This window comes from Lepus europaeus, chromosome 15 (genome assembly GCF_033115175.1).
Source record: "Lepus europaeus isolate LE1 chromosome 15, mLepTim1.pri, whole genome shotgun sequence".
Taxonomy (NCBI): Eukaryota; Metazoa; Chordata; class Mammalia; order Lagomorpha; family Leporidae; genus Lepus; species Lepus europaeus.
Genome location: NC_084841.1, coordinates 58,027,648 through 58,047,457, shown reverse-complemented (window position 1 = coordinate 58,047,457; position 19,810 = coordinate 58,027,648). Strand labels below are relative to the sequence as shown.

Genomic DNA, 19,810 nt, shown 5'->3' with positions numbered 1-19,810 from the left:
GCCAAGAACTCAGGAGGCAGGAATGTGCTAAAAGACCACCGGAAGCACACAGAGAATTATCAGAATAGATAAAACAGACAGAGGGAGAACATAGTCACAGGACCTCAATAGATCTTTGTTGGTTTGTTTGAGAGACAGGAAAAAAGAAAGCTTTCTCCAATGTATAAAGAAGGTTCAGCCAGAAAGAGATGAGCTCTTCTCCCATCTGCTGGGCCTAGGTCAGCAGGGAGTGGGACTTAAACAGAGTGGAGTTCACTTAGGGTGACCCGGCCCCCAAGGGGTCCCCAGGACAGGGCAGTGCTGGGCAAACCAGCACGGTTTGTTCCCATAGGCTCAATCCAGAAAGAAGAGTTTCCAGAACCGAACACTTCAACCATGGACTAGAAAACAACTTACTCAACTATTTTGTTTTAGTTTGGGAAGTGTAATTAAAATCTCTTGAGGGATGGTTTCCCACCCTGAGCGCTCACCTGACTTAACCTTTTCCTTTCTGGAGGGATTACAGAATCCTTCATGCAAATGGTGATTTCTGACCAGACTGCTCAGGGCAGCCCCATGGCTTTGGAGGTACAAGGTGAGCTAGGATGGAGTGTATGTGAGTGACAGGATGATGACTCGGGAGAGGCTGCAGGCAGACAGGGCCAAGGGCTGGAAGCACATCTTCCTGGGGCCACGTGGAGGAACTGAGGCACCTGTTATCCCATTACGCATTGCCATCTTGAGCGGTCCGTACTCCCCCAACACGTGCTGACCGTGCTCTCTGCTGGGCCTGTGTGACCTGGTGCCTTTGCCCGGAACTTGCTCCCTGGGCACTTCCCTCACTCCTCTCCCAGGGCTCAGAGCTGGGACCTCAGACCTTAGACAACATCTCTGGGGCTTTGCCGCTGGCCACCCAAGCTCCCTCCTGAACTTGAGGCGCTCCCATCACAACGTGCTGTCCTCGTCTCTCGTCTTCCCCAAGCGGCGCGTGCTTACCCTGAAATCCCCCGGGTACAGGTGCAGGCCACTGCCAGGTGCAGAGTACAGGTGCAGGAATTCCAAGGAGGGCACAGAGGACACCTGCTCAGCATTCTCTGTTATACATCAATCACTTCTCCCTGACAGTTTTCGGCACTTGTGTATGAGCCAGACCCACAGCACAAAATGTTAGATGATACAGCATATTCTGCAGTCATGAGCAAAAATTAAGAAGCAGCTAAGGTGCTGGGCATAACAGCTGAGTCCAGTGCTTTCACAGAGCACCAGCAGGTCAGCCTTGGAAGGGTCCATGGAATCTGACCACCTTGTCAGATGCTCTTTTTCCTGGGGAGAGAAGGAGCTCCAACAGAGCTCGGATAAAAATCTGGCTCTTTGGGGCCCAGCACCGTGGCTCAGCAAGTTAATCTTCCACCTGTGGCATCAGCATCCCATATGGGTGCCGGTTCTAGTCCCAGCTGCCCCTCTTCCAATCCAGCTCTCTGCTGTGGCCTGGGAAAGCAATAGAAGATGGTCCAAGTCCTTGGGCCCCTGTACCCACATGGGAGAGCTGGAAGAAGCTCCTGGCACCTGGCTTCAGATCGGCGCAGCTCCAACCATTGCGGCCAATTGGGGAGTGAACCAGCGGATGGAAGACCTCTCTCTCTCTGCCTCTCCTCTCTCTTTGTAACTTTGACTTTCAAAAAAAAAAAAAAAAAAAAAATCTGGCTCTTTGATTGCTTACGGTTGGTGCAGGAAATCAACCCTCTTTCAGCTACAGTCATCTATTTATTTTCTATTTTGTTTTTTTAAGATTGATTTATTTGTTTGAAAGGTAGAGTTAGAGAGAGGGAAAAAGAGAGATCTTCCATCTGCTGGTTCACTCCCCCAAATGGCTGCAATGGCTGGGGCTGGACCAGGAGCCAAGAACTGCTTCCTGGTCTCCCACTTGGGTGCAGGGACCCCAGGACTTGGACCATCCTCCACTGCTTTCCCAGGCTATAGCAGAGAGCTGGATCAGAAGAGGAGCGGCCAGGACGTGAACCAGTGTCCATCTGGGAGGTTAGCACTGCAGGCAGGGCTTAACCCGCTACCCAACAACGCTGGTCCCAGTAGATTTATTTATTCATTCATTCATTTGAAAGTCAGAGTTAGAGAGAGAGAGATAAGGAGAGGCAGAGAGAGAGAGAGAGAGAGATCTTCCATTCATTGGATCACTCCCCAATTGGCCGCAACAGCCAAAGCTACGTGGATCTGAAGCCAGGAGCCAGGTGCTTCTTTCGGGTCTCCCACATGGGTGCAGGGGCCCAAGGACCTGGGCCATCTTCCACTGCTTTCCCAGGCCATAGCAGAGAGCTGGATTGGAAGTGGAGCAGCCAGGACTCGAACCGGCACCCATATGGGATGTCAGCACTGCAGGCAGTGACCTTACCCGCTATGCCACAGCAAGGGCCCCAAGTCTATTTTTTAAGGCATAACTTGCACTGCTCCTTCCGCTCACCTCCCGGTTTCTGTCCCTTGACTCTAACATCCTCTCGGGCCTGGTTACACAAGATAAAGAGGTTGACCACCGGGAAATAGCAGCGGGACCCTGCGGACTCCCACCCTGGGAATGGGACCACCCGGGCCCAGGGGCTTCGGCTGTTCCACGTGGGTGGATGAGTCCAGCTCAGGAACACAAAAGCCAAAGACAGCACAGCAGACACGTGACCTTTTGCCACTTTTGTATTTTATTGTGGAACTGAGGTTTTTTTTTTTTCCTTTACATCAAATATCCTCAATGGAAGAGGGGATATTGCACACAAATATCATAAAAGCACTACAGATTACTTTCACTGGAAACTAATTTTCTACATTAGATATGACTGGATAGGATAGAAGTGATGCAGGATTATAAGACATCATACCATACACAGCTGCAGACTGACACAAACACCATTCAGAACGAGAGAGAGGAGTGTGGAGTGCTTCTCGCTGCGGCTCAAGACGCTCCTCTCCAGGGCGCCGGGGAGCAGGGCCACACGCAGCGCGGAGAGCGAGGCCGACCGCCGCGGAATGTTCTAGAAAGGGCAGCCTGGCCTTGGCCTGGCGCCTCTCCTCCAGGCTCCCGCCTTGGGGAGCTCCACGCAAGTGCAGAGAAGCTGTTGGTTGGTTTCCCTTCCTTTTCAGTCTTTGATGCTGCCTTGTACATGAACTTCATAAAGTCACAGCTTTTTTTTTTTTTTTTAAATAGTAAATAGTTTTTAATACCAGGTGAAAAACCTAATTGCTTTCAGAGAATGCTTATCCCTAGGCTGCTTTTGGTGTGTTGTTCAGTTGGCTAAAAGATAAAAGCTTACAGTTCCTTTCAAATGGAAACAGGATCTTCTAAATCTGAAGAGCAAAAGAAAAAAAAAAAAAGTCATTATCCTAACTCACAAGATCCTTGCAAGTAGGAACTCCCTGTGACAGGTGACTAAAAGAGAGGCAAGAAAAGCAGTTTCAGAATTGTAGAGCAGCTCCTGGGAGCTGAAATTTGGTAACAGAGGGAAAATAGAAGGTGGTAAAACTTCCATTAGCAAATGATTAAATCTTATTAAATGAGTGTCAGAAAGTTCCTAAACCATATAAGCTACTGGAGACACTTAAAACATTCATATACACTGGGGAAACCATTCACTATGATATGTTAAGAAAAAAAAATTCTTTTTTGAACTCCATGGAAATGGTGTTTGGGGGAGGGGGGGAGTCAGTCCTTGTATCCAGTCCCACCACAAGACTGAGAAAGCATGCACAGGGATTGGGGTCTGCAGAAAGCGGGGTGGGGGGATCATTAAAATTGACAATGGAGGATCATCTCTAACATTTCGTCTCTGCAGAATTTTGGTTAGGAATACTACCAAAAAGGGTCATGGTCATGGGTGTGATCTCGATAGAAAGCCATCCTTCACCGAGAGTGTCAATTCCTTCCACTCAGATGTTCGGTCTACACCATCGGATCAAGTACTCAGCATGAACAAAGCTCTAGAAGTCTACGTCCATCTTTCGTTCTCACCATGAATGTACATGGCACACTGTGATGGCTGTTACTAAACTAATTGTGTGTTTATGGAACTAGCAAAATTAGGTTAGTCACACAGGTAGGAAAGGTGTCCAGAGGACAGGGGCAACCTGTCATGCAAATATTGGTTTTCCTGATATACTTAGGTTCTGTGGTCATCATCAAGAACAATGGATGGAGAAAGGTATAGGTAGATTTCATTGGAAAAAGAACCAGCTGTCTAGTGACAGTTTTTATAGATTCCCCCTTTAAATCCCATTGCAGAAAAAAAAAAAAAAAAGAGAAAAGGGAGTGGAGCAGAGTGGTTATAAATGAAGACTGCCTATAATTCTCCTAAAATGTTTGAATTTTTAAAAGCAAAATCATGTACATGTGATATACATTTAATTTGGGAAACTGGAGTAGAACTCCATCTTCTATCAAAGGAAAGTCAACCAGAGGTCTGGATTTGGCAAGAAGGCTAGAAATGTTTCTCTTCCCAGGCATAAGGAGGATCAATTCAACCTGATAACTAACCATTAAACAATTAGCTTAGGTTGTCTCCTAAAACAAGTTTGAAGTAGATGAGATTATACTCAATGAAATCCATGTTCGTCACAATGACTTTTCTATCACGTGTTAACTGTTTGTACCTTTAATATGTTACTTTTAAGGACTTGAAAGAAATGGGGAATAAATAAAAGCTGCATTTCTAGAGAAGCCTAACAAAAATAGAATATTAATTTCCTTTAAAAAAATTAAACATTTGAAAAATGTAATTCACAGCATTAAGTAGACTGCAAAAGGTCCCCAGGGAAGGGACCCTGAAGAAGCACTGGTTAAACCCTCATAGTAGTTAGCAGTGCAAAACATACACTCATCAGACAAAAATAAACTAAAATGTTAATTCTGAAATAAATAACTAACATAGAAAATAAAATGAGGTCATTGTTCACTGTTCCGCAGATCTGCGAGTCTGCAGGAATCTTTACGTGACGGCCGAGAGCTCGCCACGTGGGAACACTGGGTGCGCGGATCTGCGGCCCGACACCTGCCATCAGTTCTAATCAGGATCTGGCTTCCCAGGTTCGCAGTTCAATGATGACAATGACGGAAATGAGCTCTGGACTCTACATGGTGAACCATAGACTTGGGAGTTCATTTGTATTCCATGTATTATTTGTTTCACTTTTTTTTTTTTTTTCCAGAAAAGAAAATCCCAAAGCAGATTTTGCCAGGGTTCTTTGAACTTGGTTCTTTTACCTCATGGTTGAAGATCTTGAGAGAAGTATGTAGGTCATCACTAGTGATCTATTTGTAAAGGTCTTGAAAAGTAGCCTACCATGCCTTTCTCCCCCACTCTCAAATAGCACATACTCAGCTTTTCATGTTATGGGAACCAAAGGTGGGAGGTTTCATTATTCCTGGTAGTTATGGGTTTTTAATAAATATTATTACTGCAATATCAGACTTCAATCTTGCCAGAACTTCAAATGACATTATTCAATGTTTGTCTTACGAAACATTTAAAAAAAAAAAACCCTATCATTTGAAAATTTTCTCTGCATTTTCCTGTAAATGAAAACATCTGTTAAAAAGTTCATCTATGAAAAGTTCGCACATATCTAAAAAAAAATTCTTCTGTACACTTGTTCCCATAATTCTGTTGAAATTAATGGAAAATTTAAAAAGCCAATGTAAGACAAAGGAAGGCAAATACTGTTCGCTCGCTGAGAACCTCTTCCACCATCCCATTTGCGGTTTTCCCAGTTCTGATCATAGAAGCCATTTCCACCTTGAACGTGCAGCAGTGGAGAAGCTACAAACGGTGCAACTTGTTTGACTAAAGGGCCACAGGTGCACGGAAGTGGTCTTCAACACACATGACTCAGCATCAAACTGTTGGACCAATCAGATCAGCTTCTAGTACCACCACGCAACGCGCACACACGTGCTCCTTTAACTGGAGTATCTATAATCCTACATGGATGTTTTATAAACTTGCTGTCTCACATTAAAAAATAAGTGCATCAAGTATCTTTGTACATTCAAGTCACTTCCTAAGGCAAATTGTCTACCATATGTACTCCCAACTGCTTTGGTATTTGCTTCAGTTCAGTGGGGTGAACGTGGGTATTGCTGCATGCAGGTGAGTTGACAGAGTGGACTAAGTGGGTGGACAGATGCTGGGAGCATGCCTTAGATCTGCCTACTCGTGTGTTGAAAGAGAGAGTTCTGAATGGGGCTCGTACCACTCGCGTGTCCAGCCTACACTCGCTACGTCATGTCAGTGTGCAGCCTTCAGAGCCGAAGGAGCTTAATTAAGGCGTGAAAATCTCACATGCCCTCCTAACAAGCTGCGTTCTTTTTGTCTTCCAGCCAACTTGTTTTAGCCAATTAAGACCCTTTCCGATGACTCAGACTGACAAAAATGGAAAACATTACCTTTGTAGACCAGAACAAGACCTTCTGCCTGAAACAATGCAGACCTAGCTACTGGTGACGTCCCACCCACCCGTTACCCCACTCTGCTCTCTCTCTGTCTCTCCGGGTGTCTCACCAGAACTCTTTTCCTTTACGACTCCTTCTCTTGCATTCCTATTCTTTCTCATTCTTCCCTCTGTCTCTTCTTCCTCTCCCTCTTTTCTGCGTTCACTCTCTTGCTCGCTCGCTCTCTCTTTCTCTCTAAGACAAATGCCTCTACCTAGCAGAAGTCAGTTGGGTTCGCTAGTGCATGGTTTCCGAATGTTCAGCAGGGATGAACTGGGCTAGGTAATTTTGCAGTAACTTGAACCCTATCGTGGGAATACTGTTACTTCCCTTAGCAATCAGCAAAAACTGAGAAATATTAGTGACTTGCATCACCATGACACAGTATAGCATTTGGCAGGTAACTGTTCCGCGACTTAATCAGATGAATTGACGTTTTAGAAAAGGTAGTTTCAAATGGAAGAATTTCTGGAAGCAAAGTTCAAATCCTGTGGTGTGGCTGGCCTTGGCCTTCACAGTTCAATCTTGCAAGCGGGGAAGGATTCGTCTTGCATAACCACTGTGCTGCTGCTGGCTAAAACCATGATGTTGAGGTCTTGCTGCTTCTCGTGGGTCTCCTGGTACCATTCCCTCATCACTTCCGAGTCGTGGGTTGGGATCAGTGTCACCTGCAGGGAAACAGAAAAACAGCTGTTGAAGGGCAGAGACAGAAACCAGAGGAAGGGATGAAAGGCGTTAGACCACTCGAAGAAAAGCAAAGGACATTTCCCATTTTCTTCAAGAAATGTGCAGGATTTTTTGACTTGCATTTTCCAGGAACCAGAATAAAGCTGAAAAAATGCTATTGAAGACTGAAACTAAAAGCAACGAGTGACATGTCAAGTATATTCGCCGTCAGTTTTTCAGTTCTTTATTGTTAAGAAGTTCAGTTAAGGTGCAATTTCTTCTATTTCCATTAACTCAACTGGTAAGCTTTACATAACAGATATTGCAACATCTAAGCCAAGTTATTATTATAGCTCACAGCCCTCAAAAGCTCCTCACTGTTTGTAATTCACATTTTGTCCTGAGAACAAAGATTCGTATCTTTAATTCCTGTGTGTGGTTGAGGATGGAGGAGGTGGGTGGGGGCTTAATGTCTTGAATAGTAAGATTCCAACAAGAAATTCTATGAACAGCATGCAAATACAGCCTACCAGGTGATTCTGTACAGAACCACTAGGAAAACTTAGAAAGCAAAGAGCACAGCTAAATTCCCAAGAGGTGGTTCACGGCCAGACACGATGCTGGGGAGTTGGAAATGTCATGTTGGGGACGGACCCTCTCCAGCACTGCTCCTGTCGCTGTGGAATTGCACGGGAACAGCTGATTTTCTAGCTTCCGTCTCTTTGCAAAGCAGAAAGGACTCAAGACAGTTTTGCAGTGGCACTCACATGGAACTCTGCCCGCTCTGATTCACACACACACACAACACTCTTGGTGTCTGGGATTGAAGGGCAAATCGTCTTGGCAGATCAATGAATGATGCCTTAGGCAAGGTGGCTTGCCTCCAAGGCCCTGGCTATTGGTGGTGGTGGCAAAGCAATACCAGTGTAGGCTATGTTCTGTGTGCGAAGCTGACTGTGTCTCCGGGATCTGTCATGTGTGGCAGAGTCGGGAAGCCCCCCACGTGGATCCCCAAGCATAAAGGCGTCTGTCTGAAACACGGTTCCCTCCTTCTGCCTCTGGACACAGCCCAGAGGCAGGGCCGACAGAGCCCTGTTGCTCTTACCTGCATGTTGCTGCCCCACTGAGCCTTCCCTTCCAACAAGGCGTCCAGGACAGCCCGGCTGGGCTCCTCAGCAGCAGGGTCATTTCCACTCACCACGTAGTAGGAGGACCTCACTCGCTTGAAAAACTCAACATCCACGTTCTTACTATTGCTGTGGTTGGGAATATAGCACAGGTCCAGATACACGGGGAGGCCTGGAGGCACGGCAGAGGGCTTGGCTGTCTTGGTGGTTCCTGGTCCTTGGATGAATGAAGACAAGACAAAAGTCACAGCAATGGGAAGAAATCCACACATCCAAGTACAACTCCCCTACTCCTCTACTTCTCCTCTGGGACAGGCAAAGCAGCGATAGCAGTTCCATCTCCCTAGCAACCGCAGAGAGATGCAAATGATGGCTGCATTTACCACCAGCAATCAGAAAACTGAACAGGGCTGTTTCCCACCGTGATAGGAGAAATGACAACCCCATCCTAAAGGAGCTATTAATGCGCATCTTAATTTGACAAGTGATCTAGGGGCTGGTGTTGTGGCACAGGGGATTAAGTCACTGCCTGCAATGCCAGCATCCCATATGAGCACCAGTTCGAGGCCCGGCTGCTCCACTTAACGCACTGGGAAAGTAGCAGAAGATGGCCCCTGCCACCCTCAAGAGACACCTAGATGAAGTTCCTGGCACTTGGCTTCAGCCCTGCCCAGCCCCAGATGTTGCAGGCCATTTAGGGAGTGAACCAGCAGATGGAAGATCTCTCTTTCTCTCTCTATAACTCTGCCTTTCCCATAAATAAATAAATCCTTTAAAAAAAGAAAAGGGATCAAAGGAATGGATTTTAAAGTCAAAAGGAAGCATCTACCTGTATTTGGCAAATCTGAGTTAAGTGATCTCAGTAATCTACTCTAAGGTCTTATGCCCACGGCTGACCACCCTAATATTTAACCTGGTAAGTGGTTCAGCTCCTTCCCCACTTGATTTTCAAGGCCCTCAGCACCTCAACCCCATCCATAAACTAGCGAAACACAGTATTCTCCCTGCATAGCACAGTGCCCTGAAAAGTGACACATCTCTCCCTGGACAGAGCTGGATGCCCACAGAGGAAACACCAGGCTCTCTCTAACCATCAGAACACACCAGGCTGCAGAGAGGGCCTCCTGGAGCCAGAAGCCCAGCCCAAATCAGAGAGGCCTGGGAGAAGGGGAGACTCAGACTCCTGGCAGCAGGCTTGGCGAGCTCATTATCTATACCATTCCAGTTAGAAGGTGTCAAGTTCTGCAGCCATTAACAGAAGGAGCGTTCTCTGCCATGGTTCTCTGCCCTGACTGTATCATTAGAATCATCTGGCATCCTTAAAACTGATGCCCAGGCCTCATGCTGCACAGAGCTGGGGCTGGGCCTGGGCATCAGCATCTTTTGAAAGCACCCCAGGTGGTGCTAATGTGACGCTATTTAAAATATACAATGGAGTCTTTAAACTTCACCCTCTTCCTCCTTGGGCTGCTCAAAGACCATCATCTGGTGGTCAAAACCACTGGTGCATTCCACTAACTCTCCAGTTTTATTATTAGGGAGTAGGGGAATGCTGAGATTAAGCCAAACTGGTATTTGGATATACAGACTCATCTGATGAATAGAATAACAGGCCATTTTAATGAATCTGAGTTAAAAGCTCTCAAAACACCCGTTTGGAGGCCTCCTAAAGAATTCTGACTTGTAGTACAACTGTCAGTTCTTCTAATAAACATGCCTGCAGTTCTTCCTTGTGCACTAGTTCGCTACCATAAACACCCAATGAATATTAGGCATAGAAGCACAAACAGAAAATTGCCAAAAGCTGACTCAGGTTTGTTTTAAAAAATGAAAGGTGCAGGCCGGCACTGTGGCATAGCGAGTAGAGCCACTGCCTGCAAGGCTGACACCCCACATGGGCGCCAGTTCATGTCCCAGCTGCTCCACTTCTGATCCAGCTCCCTGAGAATGGCCTGGAAAAAGCAGAAGATGGCCCAAGTGTTTGGACCCCTGCTACCCACGTGGGAAACCCAGATGAAGCTCCTGGCTTCAGCCTGGCTCCACCCTGGTTGTTGCAGCCATTTGGGGAGTGAATCAGCACACCGAAGATTAATCTCTCTCTGTAACTCTTTCAAATAAATAAATCTTTAAAAAATATCAAAAGTGCAACGTTGCCTTTTTAGAGATGTGAAGGTATCTTTGAAGTAAACTAACTCATCTTCATTTATTACTTTGCCTTGAAATTATCTATTTAAAGATCAGAGTCTCCAAAAATCAACTGTGTGGACTAGGGTATGTATGTCCTGGCAAATTTCTGTTGGTTTGTATCTGTTGGAATGCATTTTACGTTTCCCTTCGGTGCAAGGCAGCTGTCACTTCTTTCAGACCAAAGGGTTAATTAGCTGCTGCTTTTCCATTCACTGTAGACATGAACAAATTCATGCTTTGTCTTTGTAAAAAGACTAATTTGAAGAGAACCAAGTCCCAAAGTTGATGCTCCACATTGTTTAAAGTACAATTTTGTAGCTATAACTCATCTATCCTAATATAAATAGGAGCCTCAAAGGTTCATCTCTGATTTCTCCTAATCAAGGAAACGTTATTTAAATGATATCTTAAATTCTTTTTTTTTTTTTTTTGCTTTAGAGGTTTGGCTCAATTTATATTACTTTGTGAACTATCATCTAAAATTCCTGGGTAATCACATAAAGCAAATCAAATGCAGTATGCAAATCCCTGGTGAATGACGTTAAAGCCATGGAGTGAAGCGCGGCTGCCAGGGAGCCGGAGAGCCGGGTCCACCACTGCTGAGAACCCGATAAAGCTGGGAAAGGGGCCGAGCCAGGAATGACCAGGAGTCGGGGATCAGCCTCTCTCCAGTGGGTTTCAACCTGAACGGGTGCGCTCAGCTTCTATTGGTGGGGCTGTGGGTTAGAAAGGCGATCACAGAACAGCCCCACACTTTCCTCTCAATATGTGCTGGGTAATCACACATCAGCCACAATGAGGGTGGCTACGAAAACACCATTGTCTGTAACAGTGGTGTGTTTCCTGCGCTGATTGTTTAACATGAAGGTTGTAATTTTTTTTTTTTTGAAAAGGGGACTGTAAATCTTGGCCTAGCCTGGTCACCCTAGGCTTGGTGGAGCCTCTCATTTTCTCTGGACGCCCCTGGCCTGTGTCTCCTGCAGCTCGATTCTGGGGCCAGCATGGCTGAGGCCAGTCTCCCAGAGGAGCTGGAAGCATACATCCTTCCATCTGTGAATTTAGCCCAGGGTTGCGGTCTCTTGTGTGCCAGAGTGGAGCAAACCCAGAAATCCCATCTGAGCAGTCGCAGCTCCTGCGGGCCCTCTGTGGAGCTCTCCCCAGGCCCGAGGGCCATGCTGGGTAGGGGAGAAGTCAAGGGAAAGCAATTCCCATCTTTGCAGTGCAAAGGAAACAGGGAAAACAAGAGGTCTTCTAACATTTTGTGGGAAAAATGGAATTAAGAGGTAAATTTATTTTTGCTGCCAAAAATTTTGAAAGCCATGTATGGTCTTTTCCCTAACATGCATTTCCCATGAGCTCTCTGAAGCCCCTCGTATAGAGAGCTCCAGAGGGGGCCTCTGCCGGGAGGCGGGGCATCTCCGCCTACCTGCAGTCGCGGTCTTGGCTGACTTGGATGCCGAGGCGTTGGCAGCGTTCTTGGTCTCCTTGTCTTTCTCATCCCCACGTGCAGCCTTGACCTCGGGGGTGGCGCTGGTTTTCGTGGCTTTTTCCACAGATTCTTTCTTCTTGGGGGAAGCCACTCGGGACACTTTATCTGAGGATTCTTTCAAGCTCGCTGGTTTCGGGGAAGCTGCCAAGGGCTTGGATTTCCCATCACTCTTCTTGACAGGTGAAGAGGACTTGGTCTTTGTACCTGGCTTCTTGGTTTTGGTTTTCTCCTTGAGGTCTTTCTTCAGCGCCTTGCCCAGGTTCTGCTCGATGGCCAAGGCCTCGGGGTCGACCATGGACACGTCAGGGTGGCGTGGAGAAGGGCTGCGGTCCTGCACGGGGGCTGGAGGAGGGTCCATGTGCTTGTAGGTGACGGTTTTGTCTGTGGGTATGGTTTCCGATTCGTCCTCGGAGTCGATGTTGGCATCCGCTGTGATGGAGGGGCACTCTTCCGTCTCCGGGGGAACATCCGAGTCAGTCTGGGAGGGGGCCGACTCGCTGACTGAGGTGGGAGGGGTCTCGTCGCACTGTCGCCCTTGCGGCTTGCCTCCCGGAGGAGGCGGGGCACCTCCCGACTGCGTGAGGGGCTTCTCGGAGTCATCAGTGGGCTCTTCGCTGGCAAACCACTCGAGAGGGTTGGGATTGATGAAGGAGGGTGACAGCTCCGTCTTGGGATGCTTGTACTCGCAGGAGGACACGAGGCATAAGTCAACCTCCTGGCGGGCTTCCGAGGGGGACTTCTCGGCAGCGTAGCATCGGTCTGAGGTCTCGTAGGAATACGTAGACGCCTGGGGGGTTTTGGTGATGTTCTCTGAAGTCTCGTAGCAGTACGTGGAAGCGTCAGGGCTGTGCGTAGTTTTCGTAGACGTCTCGTAGGCGTAACTCTCAGACTCGGGGAAACTGGAGATTTTCTCAGTGGTCTCATAAGAGTAGCTGGAGTCCCCAAGTGCGTGGCTTCCATCCTCGGAGTCATCGTAGCCATTGCTGATGTCATCCAGCAGCCGTCTGGCCCGCTCCGTCTTTTCATAGCTGTAACCACTCACATCCGGGGACCGTGTCGTCTTCTCACTTATCTCATACGAGTAGCCGCCCTCCTCGGGGGTCCGGGTGGTCTTCTCCGTGATTTCACAGGCATAGCCATCATCTTCAGGGGTCTTGGTGGTCTTCTCAACGGTCTCGTAGGAGTAGCCACTGTCACACGGGGACTTGACGGTTCGCTCTGTCTGCTCATAGTAACAGCTGCCCAAATCTGGGCTCCGGGTGCTTTTCTCATAAGATTCAGAGTCGTAATCTTCTTCATCTGGGGACCTGGTCAGTTTCTCAGGCGTCTGGTAGGCATAGCTGAAGTCTCCGGGTGTCTTCCCTCCACTGTCTTTCTCCAGGCTGGACGTGGTCAAATCTCTACTCAAGGCTAGATGGTGTTGCATCGTATCGAATAACATGGAGGCACGGAAGCCATAGGGCTCGGCAACGGCTGCATCTACTGGTGGAGAAGAGGAAGTGTGGCGGGCTTCTGTGCTCTCTTTGACTGCAGAGGTAGAATCTGAAAAACTAGGAGAATATAAAGGAGAGGACTCCCGCGGGGTGAGTGGGGAGATATCGGATTTGGGAGAGAGCTTCTCTCCTCCTAGACTTTGCACTTTCTCGGAGGTGAGTGAGGCATACAAGGATATATCTCGGGGAGGAGCCACGTCGGACAGAGTATCTTCTTGAAGCGGAGAAGCGATCTGAGAAGGGGTATGAGCAGAAGAGGTGGATGGGGAAGCCTCTACCTGAGATACTGAGATGAGTTCAGAGAGATCATTATCTTGGGTATAGGACGGCTCCTCCGTGGGCGGTATCTTATGTGACAAACTAGAGTCCTGCATGTCGGATGGACTATAGTCCACTTCGGTTGGCCCGTTTTCAGTGATGTGAAGCGCACCTGCTCCCATTGTAGGTTGGTCTGGAGACTGCCGGCTGAAGTCCATGGCAAGAGAGTGCTCAGGAGATTCTTGGCCAAATTCAATAGACATTGAGGACTGCTCCGATCGGTGCTCTTGAACCGGGGTCCTGGACTTAGCCGTCTTCGGGGAGAAGTCCGGTGGAGAAATCGACATTGGTCTCGGGCATTCTTCTTTAGACGGAGACATCTCCGTTTCCTGGAACGTGGTAGGCGTTTGCACCACAGATACTGAAAGGGAGTCGTCGACTTCAGTGGAATGTGGGGAGCCCACCTCGGCGTGCAGAGAGGGAGACACGTCGTCTGTGGTCGGCTCGGGGAAGGAGCTCGTAGCCACGGAGGCCGTGGAGACGGAGGCCACGCCCTCCATGTGCGAGTAGGTGTCTTCTGCTACCCCCTCATCCACAGGAGTGGCGGACTTGTCTGAGACAGTGCCCTCAGAAATGGACATCTTGGTGTCTTCTTTAAACGATCCAAGCTGACTGACGTCTATCTGCGTCGGAGAAACATCTCCTGGCTTCCTGTCACCCAAGGCCAGCGCTGGCGGAGAACTCGCCGATTCAACATCATCAGTCTTTTCTGGACCAACATCTTCCTTTATCGGCACAAAGTCCGCGCCTTTCCCTTCTTCCTTGTCTTGGTAGAGACCGGCGGAGGTCACGTCAGAGACCGGAGACACCTGGTCCAGAAGCTCTGGCTTGCCATCTTTCCCTTCGAACGGGCTCTCGGTCCCCCGGCCGGGAGCCTGGTCGTCTACACTCAGGAAGCTGTCGTAAGGCGACTCGGAGCCCAACAAGGGAGGGCTACGCAGGGGTGACAGCACCTTCTCAAGGGGCGACTCCGAGTCGGGCACGGGCTCATCCATCGGGCTCACCGAGGCCCTCTCACTCTCGTCTTTGGCATCGCTGAACTCAAACCTCACCGGGACGGCCGGGGGCTTCTCCATGACCTCTGTGGGGAGGTGACTTGATTTCTCATCGGTGGGAGACTGGTAGTAGGGCGTGTGGCCAGCACTGCCGGTCACAGACTGCGACGGGGACACCACTTCCAAGGTCTTCTCCTCGGGGCTAGCACAGCGCTCTTCGACTACTTCCTTGGTCACCTCGGGAGACACCGGGGCTGCTTCCGCCTCTGCGGAGGCTTTGATCTCATTGGGCGTCAGAGAGAAGTTCACGCTGCGTTCCCCGAGCGGGGTCTTCTCTATCGGAGACGGCGGAGACGGGCTCCTGGCGGGGCTCTTGGGGGGGCTGGGTTTTTCATCGGATGCTGCCGAGAAGGTATCTTTGATGTCCAGCCCGGCGCCGGCTTGCCCCTCTTTCTCTTCCGAGTAGTAAGCGTCACGGAGGGCAGATCTGCTGAATTTGTCTTCCTCCATGGACGACGGCGGGGATATGGTGGAGGCCGAGGCGTTGTAGTCCTTGCCTTCGGTGGCGTCGGTTTTTGACCCATCCGACAGCCCGTTGAGTGACGTCACCGCGGGCTTGACGCATTCCTGGGAATACAGTGCAGACTCGTATTTGGTGATGTTCACGAATTCCTGCGACGGGGACTCGGTCTCCTCGTTATTGGTCTCGTCGCTCATCACGTCGCGAGGCGTCGACATCTCATCCATGGGGGTGGGCTCGCTGGAGATCTCAATGGTGGACTGCGTGTAGCCGGAGGTGGCCGTGAACTCCTCAGGCTGGTCCTCTCGGTTGTCCTCGTCGGAAGCGGTGGCCTCGCTCTCCGATCCTCCAGGCAGAGTCTCATCGTGAATGGAAGATGCAGGCTCTCGGCTGGGGGACTGGGCGCCGGGCGGCTTGAGGGCTGCCGTGAGGAACCCGTACTGATCCTCGGCTCCTCCGGCCTCCGCGGCCTTGTCCACCACGGCCATCACGTAATCTTCCGCTTCGGCCTTCTCGGGCTCGTACTCCTCCTCCCTGGCGTCCTCCGCCTTGTCCTCCTCCTCCTCCTCCTCGCCTTCCTCCTCCTCGGACTGCTCGGCTTCTCCTTTCTCCAGCGCCTCGTCCATGTCCTCCTCGGCCCGGTCGTCCCCGCTGGCCTCGGACTCCCGCTTCTCCTTGCCGCGCACGTCGGCCTCGGCCTTGGCCACCTCCTCGTCCTCAGCCGGGCCGGGCCGGGGGGCGCTGCCAGCCGCGCTCTGCTCGGCGTCCTCTTCCGGCTCCTCCGCCTCCTCGGTTTCCGCCTTCTCTTCGTAGTCGCCGGCCTCGGAGGACTCCTCAAAGCCCGCTCCTTCGTCCTCGAACCTCTCGGTGTCCTCCACCCCTGGCTTCTCGGCCGGCTCCAGCTCCTCGGGGGTCTGCTCGCACTCGCCGTCCCCTTCGGTGGTCGTGATGCCCTCGTCGGGGGACTCGGCGGGGCCCTGGATGACCTCCGTGTGCTTCCGAAGGGCGTAGGCCTCGCCGGCCTCGCCCTCCTTCCGCTTGGCGTCCTCGTCGATCAGCTCCAGCTGAGGCTTCAGGGCCTTCGCCACATCCACCTCTTCGGCCTTCAGCTCCTCGAAGTCCTTGGTGAGATCCTCGGGGGACGACATAAGGGACCGCTCGGCCTCGAGCTCCCTCAGGGGGCCGGCGGCGGCCACGGCGCCCACGGTGGCGGCCACGGCGGCGGCGCCCACGGCCACGGCAGCCTCGGCCGTCTTGCCCTCCTTCTTGATAACTTTGACTTTGGCCTTCTCCTTGGGCTTCCCGGCAGCCGCCGCGTCTTTCTTGACCGGTTCCTCCTTCTTGGGGACTTTGGGCTTCAACGCAGCGGGTTTTTTCGCCTCCGAGAGAGGAGTGGCTGGCTTCTTCGTGTCTTTGGGGAGCTTCTTAATTTCCTTTTTAGGTTCTTTGTCTTCCTTTTTCACCTCCTTCTTCTCTTCCTTCTTCACCTCCTTCTTGGCGTCCTTCAGGGGCGTTTCCTTCTTCACCTCCTTCTTGGGCTCCTTCTTCTCCTCTTTCTTGATTTCCTTCTTGACCTCCTTCTTCACCTCCTCCTTTTTCGGTTTCTCCTCCTTCTTGACGGGTGTCTTGTCCTCCTTCTTCACCACTTCCTTCTTCGGCTTTTCCTTCTCGTCTTTCTTCTCATCGGGTTTCGCCTTTACCTCCTTTTTCACGGTCTTCTCCTTGGAGACCTTGGGCTTGACGTCAGCGGCTTGCTTGTCCGCCACCTCGGCTTTCACGGGAGGCTGCTCCTCTTTGCCGGGCGCCTCCTTGTCCACGGCTGCGGGCTTGGGTTCCGTTTTGACCGGCTTGTCTTTTTTCACGGTCACCTTTTCTTTGCTTTCCACTTTGGGCGGCTTTTCTACCTGGTTCGCTTTGGGGACCTCCGGGGCTTCCTCTTTCGACTCCTTTCGCACGGTTTTGCTGGGAGCTGGTTTTGCGGCTGGCTTCAGATTTTCTCTGCTGTCAGCCCTCTGTTTGAGCTTCACTTGTTTCACAGCGGCAGCCGGCACCTGGCCAGTCAGGTCCTTCTGGGTGGCCAGCGGCTGCTTCAGGAAGTCCAAATGCTTGAGTTTTTCCAGCCCTTCCAGGATGTTGTACTGGGTGCTGTTCCCAGGAAAGAGAACACGGATGATTTTCTCGGCCGGGTTTGCTGGATGCCACACGATCAGCGATGAGACTGAAGTCAAGTAGGGGATCGGGATATCTACTTCCTGACCACTGGGCAGGATTAGTTCCGCCTTGTCTTTGCTGGTGCCAGTCCACTGCTGCATAAAATACTGCATTTCCTTGCTGCTCTTGACTGGGTTAAGCACATACATCTCCAGCTTCCCCACCCCCATTTTTTGGAAAAGAATGACAGGATCGATGGTATTGCCCACACTTCTAAAGAGAGGTTCTGGCTTCATCGACAACTTGTTCAAGTACTGGAGGGTGAAGCACGCTTCCTCCAGGCTCCTCTTCATCTTCATGTTGGGCTCGGGATTCTTCAGGTTTTCAGGGACGTTGAGAAAGACGACGCCCAAGTCAGGGGAGATGAGGTTTTTCATCCAGTCGCTGTTGGTGGTGGAGCCCTGCGACTGCTCCTCTTCCAGCTCGGCGATTTTCCGCTGCAGCATGCTGTTTATGCCGGGCAAGTTGTCATCCCCGATGTGGGTGAGCAGGATGGAGTCCACGCGGTCCAGGTGGCGGATGAGTTTCCAGAAGCAGGACTTCCTCTCCGAGCCGCCGTTGATGAGCATATTGAATCCGTTCACCGCGAACAAGGCAGAGTCGCCCCTGCCTCCGGGGAAGATGTAACAGCAGGGCTTGGAGAGCTTCAGAAAGCCCCCGGATGTGGGAGGCTCCAGGATGTCAAAAGGGGACAGGACTTCCACTGACTCCGAGAGGTACTCGGTGAACTCAGAGAGTCCTTCCATTTCTGGCAGTATAGACGCTGAGTTGAGTTTAATGTTGATGAAGTCTTGCAGATTGTGTCTGTCCAGGTTGGAGTTCTTCCAGTCCCCTTCTTCGGGGCAGAACAGGGTTAAGCTGGCTTTGTTGGCAGGATGGGTAGTGCTCAGTAACTCTCCAATCTGGATTTGAACAAAAAGAAGGGGGGGAAAAAAGGTTTAGGTGACTGACTGTCACCACTGTTCCACCGTCCAGTGGGTGACGCAGGATGCCTGGCTGCACAGAGCTGTAGCCGTGTAGTGATGCTTGTTGTATACATCCTAAAACACCTGCATGCAAGAAGGGGCACGGCCCCTGGCCCGAGCATGCCCCGCGACCTCCCCTACACCCCAGAACCTGGCTCCAGTTCTGAGGCCAGCAGCTGCATGGACAGTCAGTGCATGTACCACTTTGCACGCTCCCCGATGCACTTGTCATGCACAGGTGCTCTTTAAAAAATACTGAAGCATCATGGGAGAAAGCTACGTGAGTCATTTTCTCACTGATACCACAAGGTCATTTCTTTTAATCCCCTCGGCTTGGCAAGTGGTGGACGAGTGATGGACTTGTTAAAGAAGTACAGGTAATAGTGCACTCCTTGTCTCCTTTTAGAATTTGATAGGTACAAAAAGAAAAATGTCTGGTGAGGTCTCCCCCCATGGGACACAGGAAGGTACTGATTGCCCATGACTACAGAAAATGATTGGTTTCTGGCACCAGTGCCCAGTATTTAAAACATGAGTGGTTCACCCAGCAGATTCTCTGTGAATACAAATGCTTTTACTGAGGCCCTGCTGATTAAACTGATTGAGTAAATTATACAAGCCAATGACCAGATATGATCCCCATTTGCTCCGTCTCTGTTACTTTGCCTATCAAATAAAAATAAACACTTGACAATAAATAAACATGAGCAAATGCTTATTAGTACTCCAGTATGGGAAGCGGGTATCCCAAATGCCTGCCCCTGTTTATGCTTAAATCCAGCGTGAGACACTCTGCTTGCTTTCTGTTCTTATTCTTTCCTTTTTATTTAAAAATAAAAATTGAAAGGCAAACAGACAGAGATCTCCCATCTGCTGGGTCATTTCCCAAATGGCCACACAGCCAAGGATGGGCCAGATCAAAGCCAGGAGCTGAGAATTTGGTCCTGGTCTCCCATGTGGGTGGCAGGGATCCAACTGTTTGAGCCATTGCTGCTGCTGCCTCCCAGTGTGCACATTGGCAGGAAGCTGGAATCCGGAGCGGAGCCAGGACTCAAACCCAGGGACTCTGAGATGGGATGCAGGTGTCCCAAGCGGCACCTTCCCTGCACCCTCCCATTCTTTTCAAACGGAGCAGGGTTTGAGTGGCTAAGCTCACATTCGGTTCAGATGCTTTTTAATGCATTGTTTAGTACTTCCCGAGGATGGGAATGTGGAAAAGCAAATTGGGACCAAAACGGTGATTGTGGTTTAACGAAAGCACTCTTTTCTTTCTCGCTCCATGTTAAGGCCAGATGGTCTTAGTTTAGCAAATTGTGAGGGAAAGTCATGCTGTAAATTCAGGCCTTCTTTCTGTTTCAGCAAAGTTCATAACGCAG

The 19,810-nt window shown here is 50.1% G+C and overlaps 1 protein-coding gene across 1 annotated transcript in view; it reads right to left on the bottom strand.

Annotated features, from left to right (window-relative positions):
* Nucleotides 1-2,676: 2,676 nt before the first annotated feature.
* Nucleotides 2,677-19,810, bottom strand: part of MAP1B (microtubule associated protein 1B) — a 98,721-nt gene continuing 81,587 nt past the window's right edge. The window contains exons 5-7 of the mRNA XM_062212225.1: nucleotides 11,870-18,371; nucleotides 8,235-8,473; nucleotides 2,677-7,131 (exon numbers count right to left, since the gene is read on the bottom strand). Coding sequence (XP_062068209.1) covers nucleotides 6,976-7,131; nucleotides 8,235-8,473; nucleotides 11,870-18,371 — 6,897 coding nt within the window. The 3' untranslated portion in view covers nucleotides 2,677-6,975. The remainder of the gene's footprint in view (nucleotides 7,132-8,234; nucleotides 8,474-11,869; nucleotides 18,372-19,810) is intronic.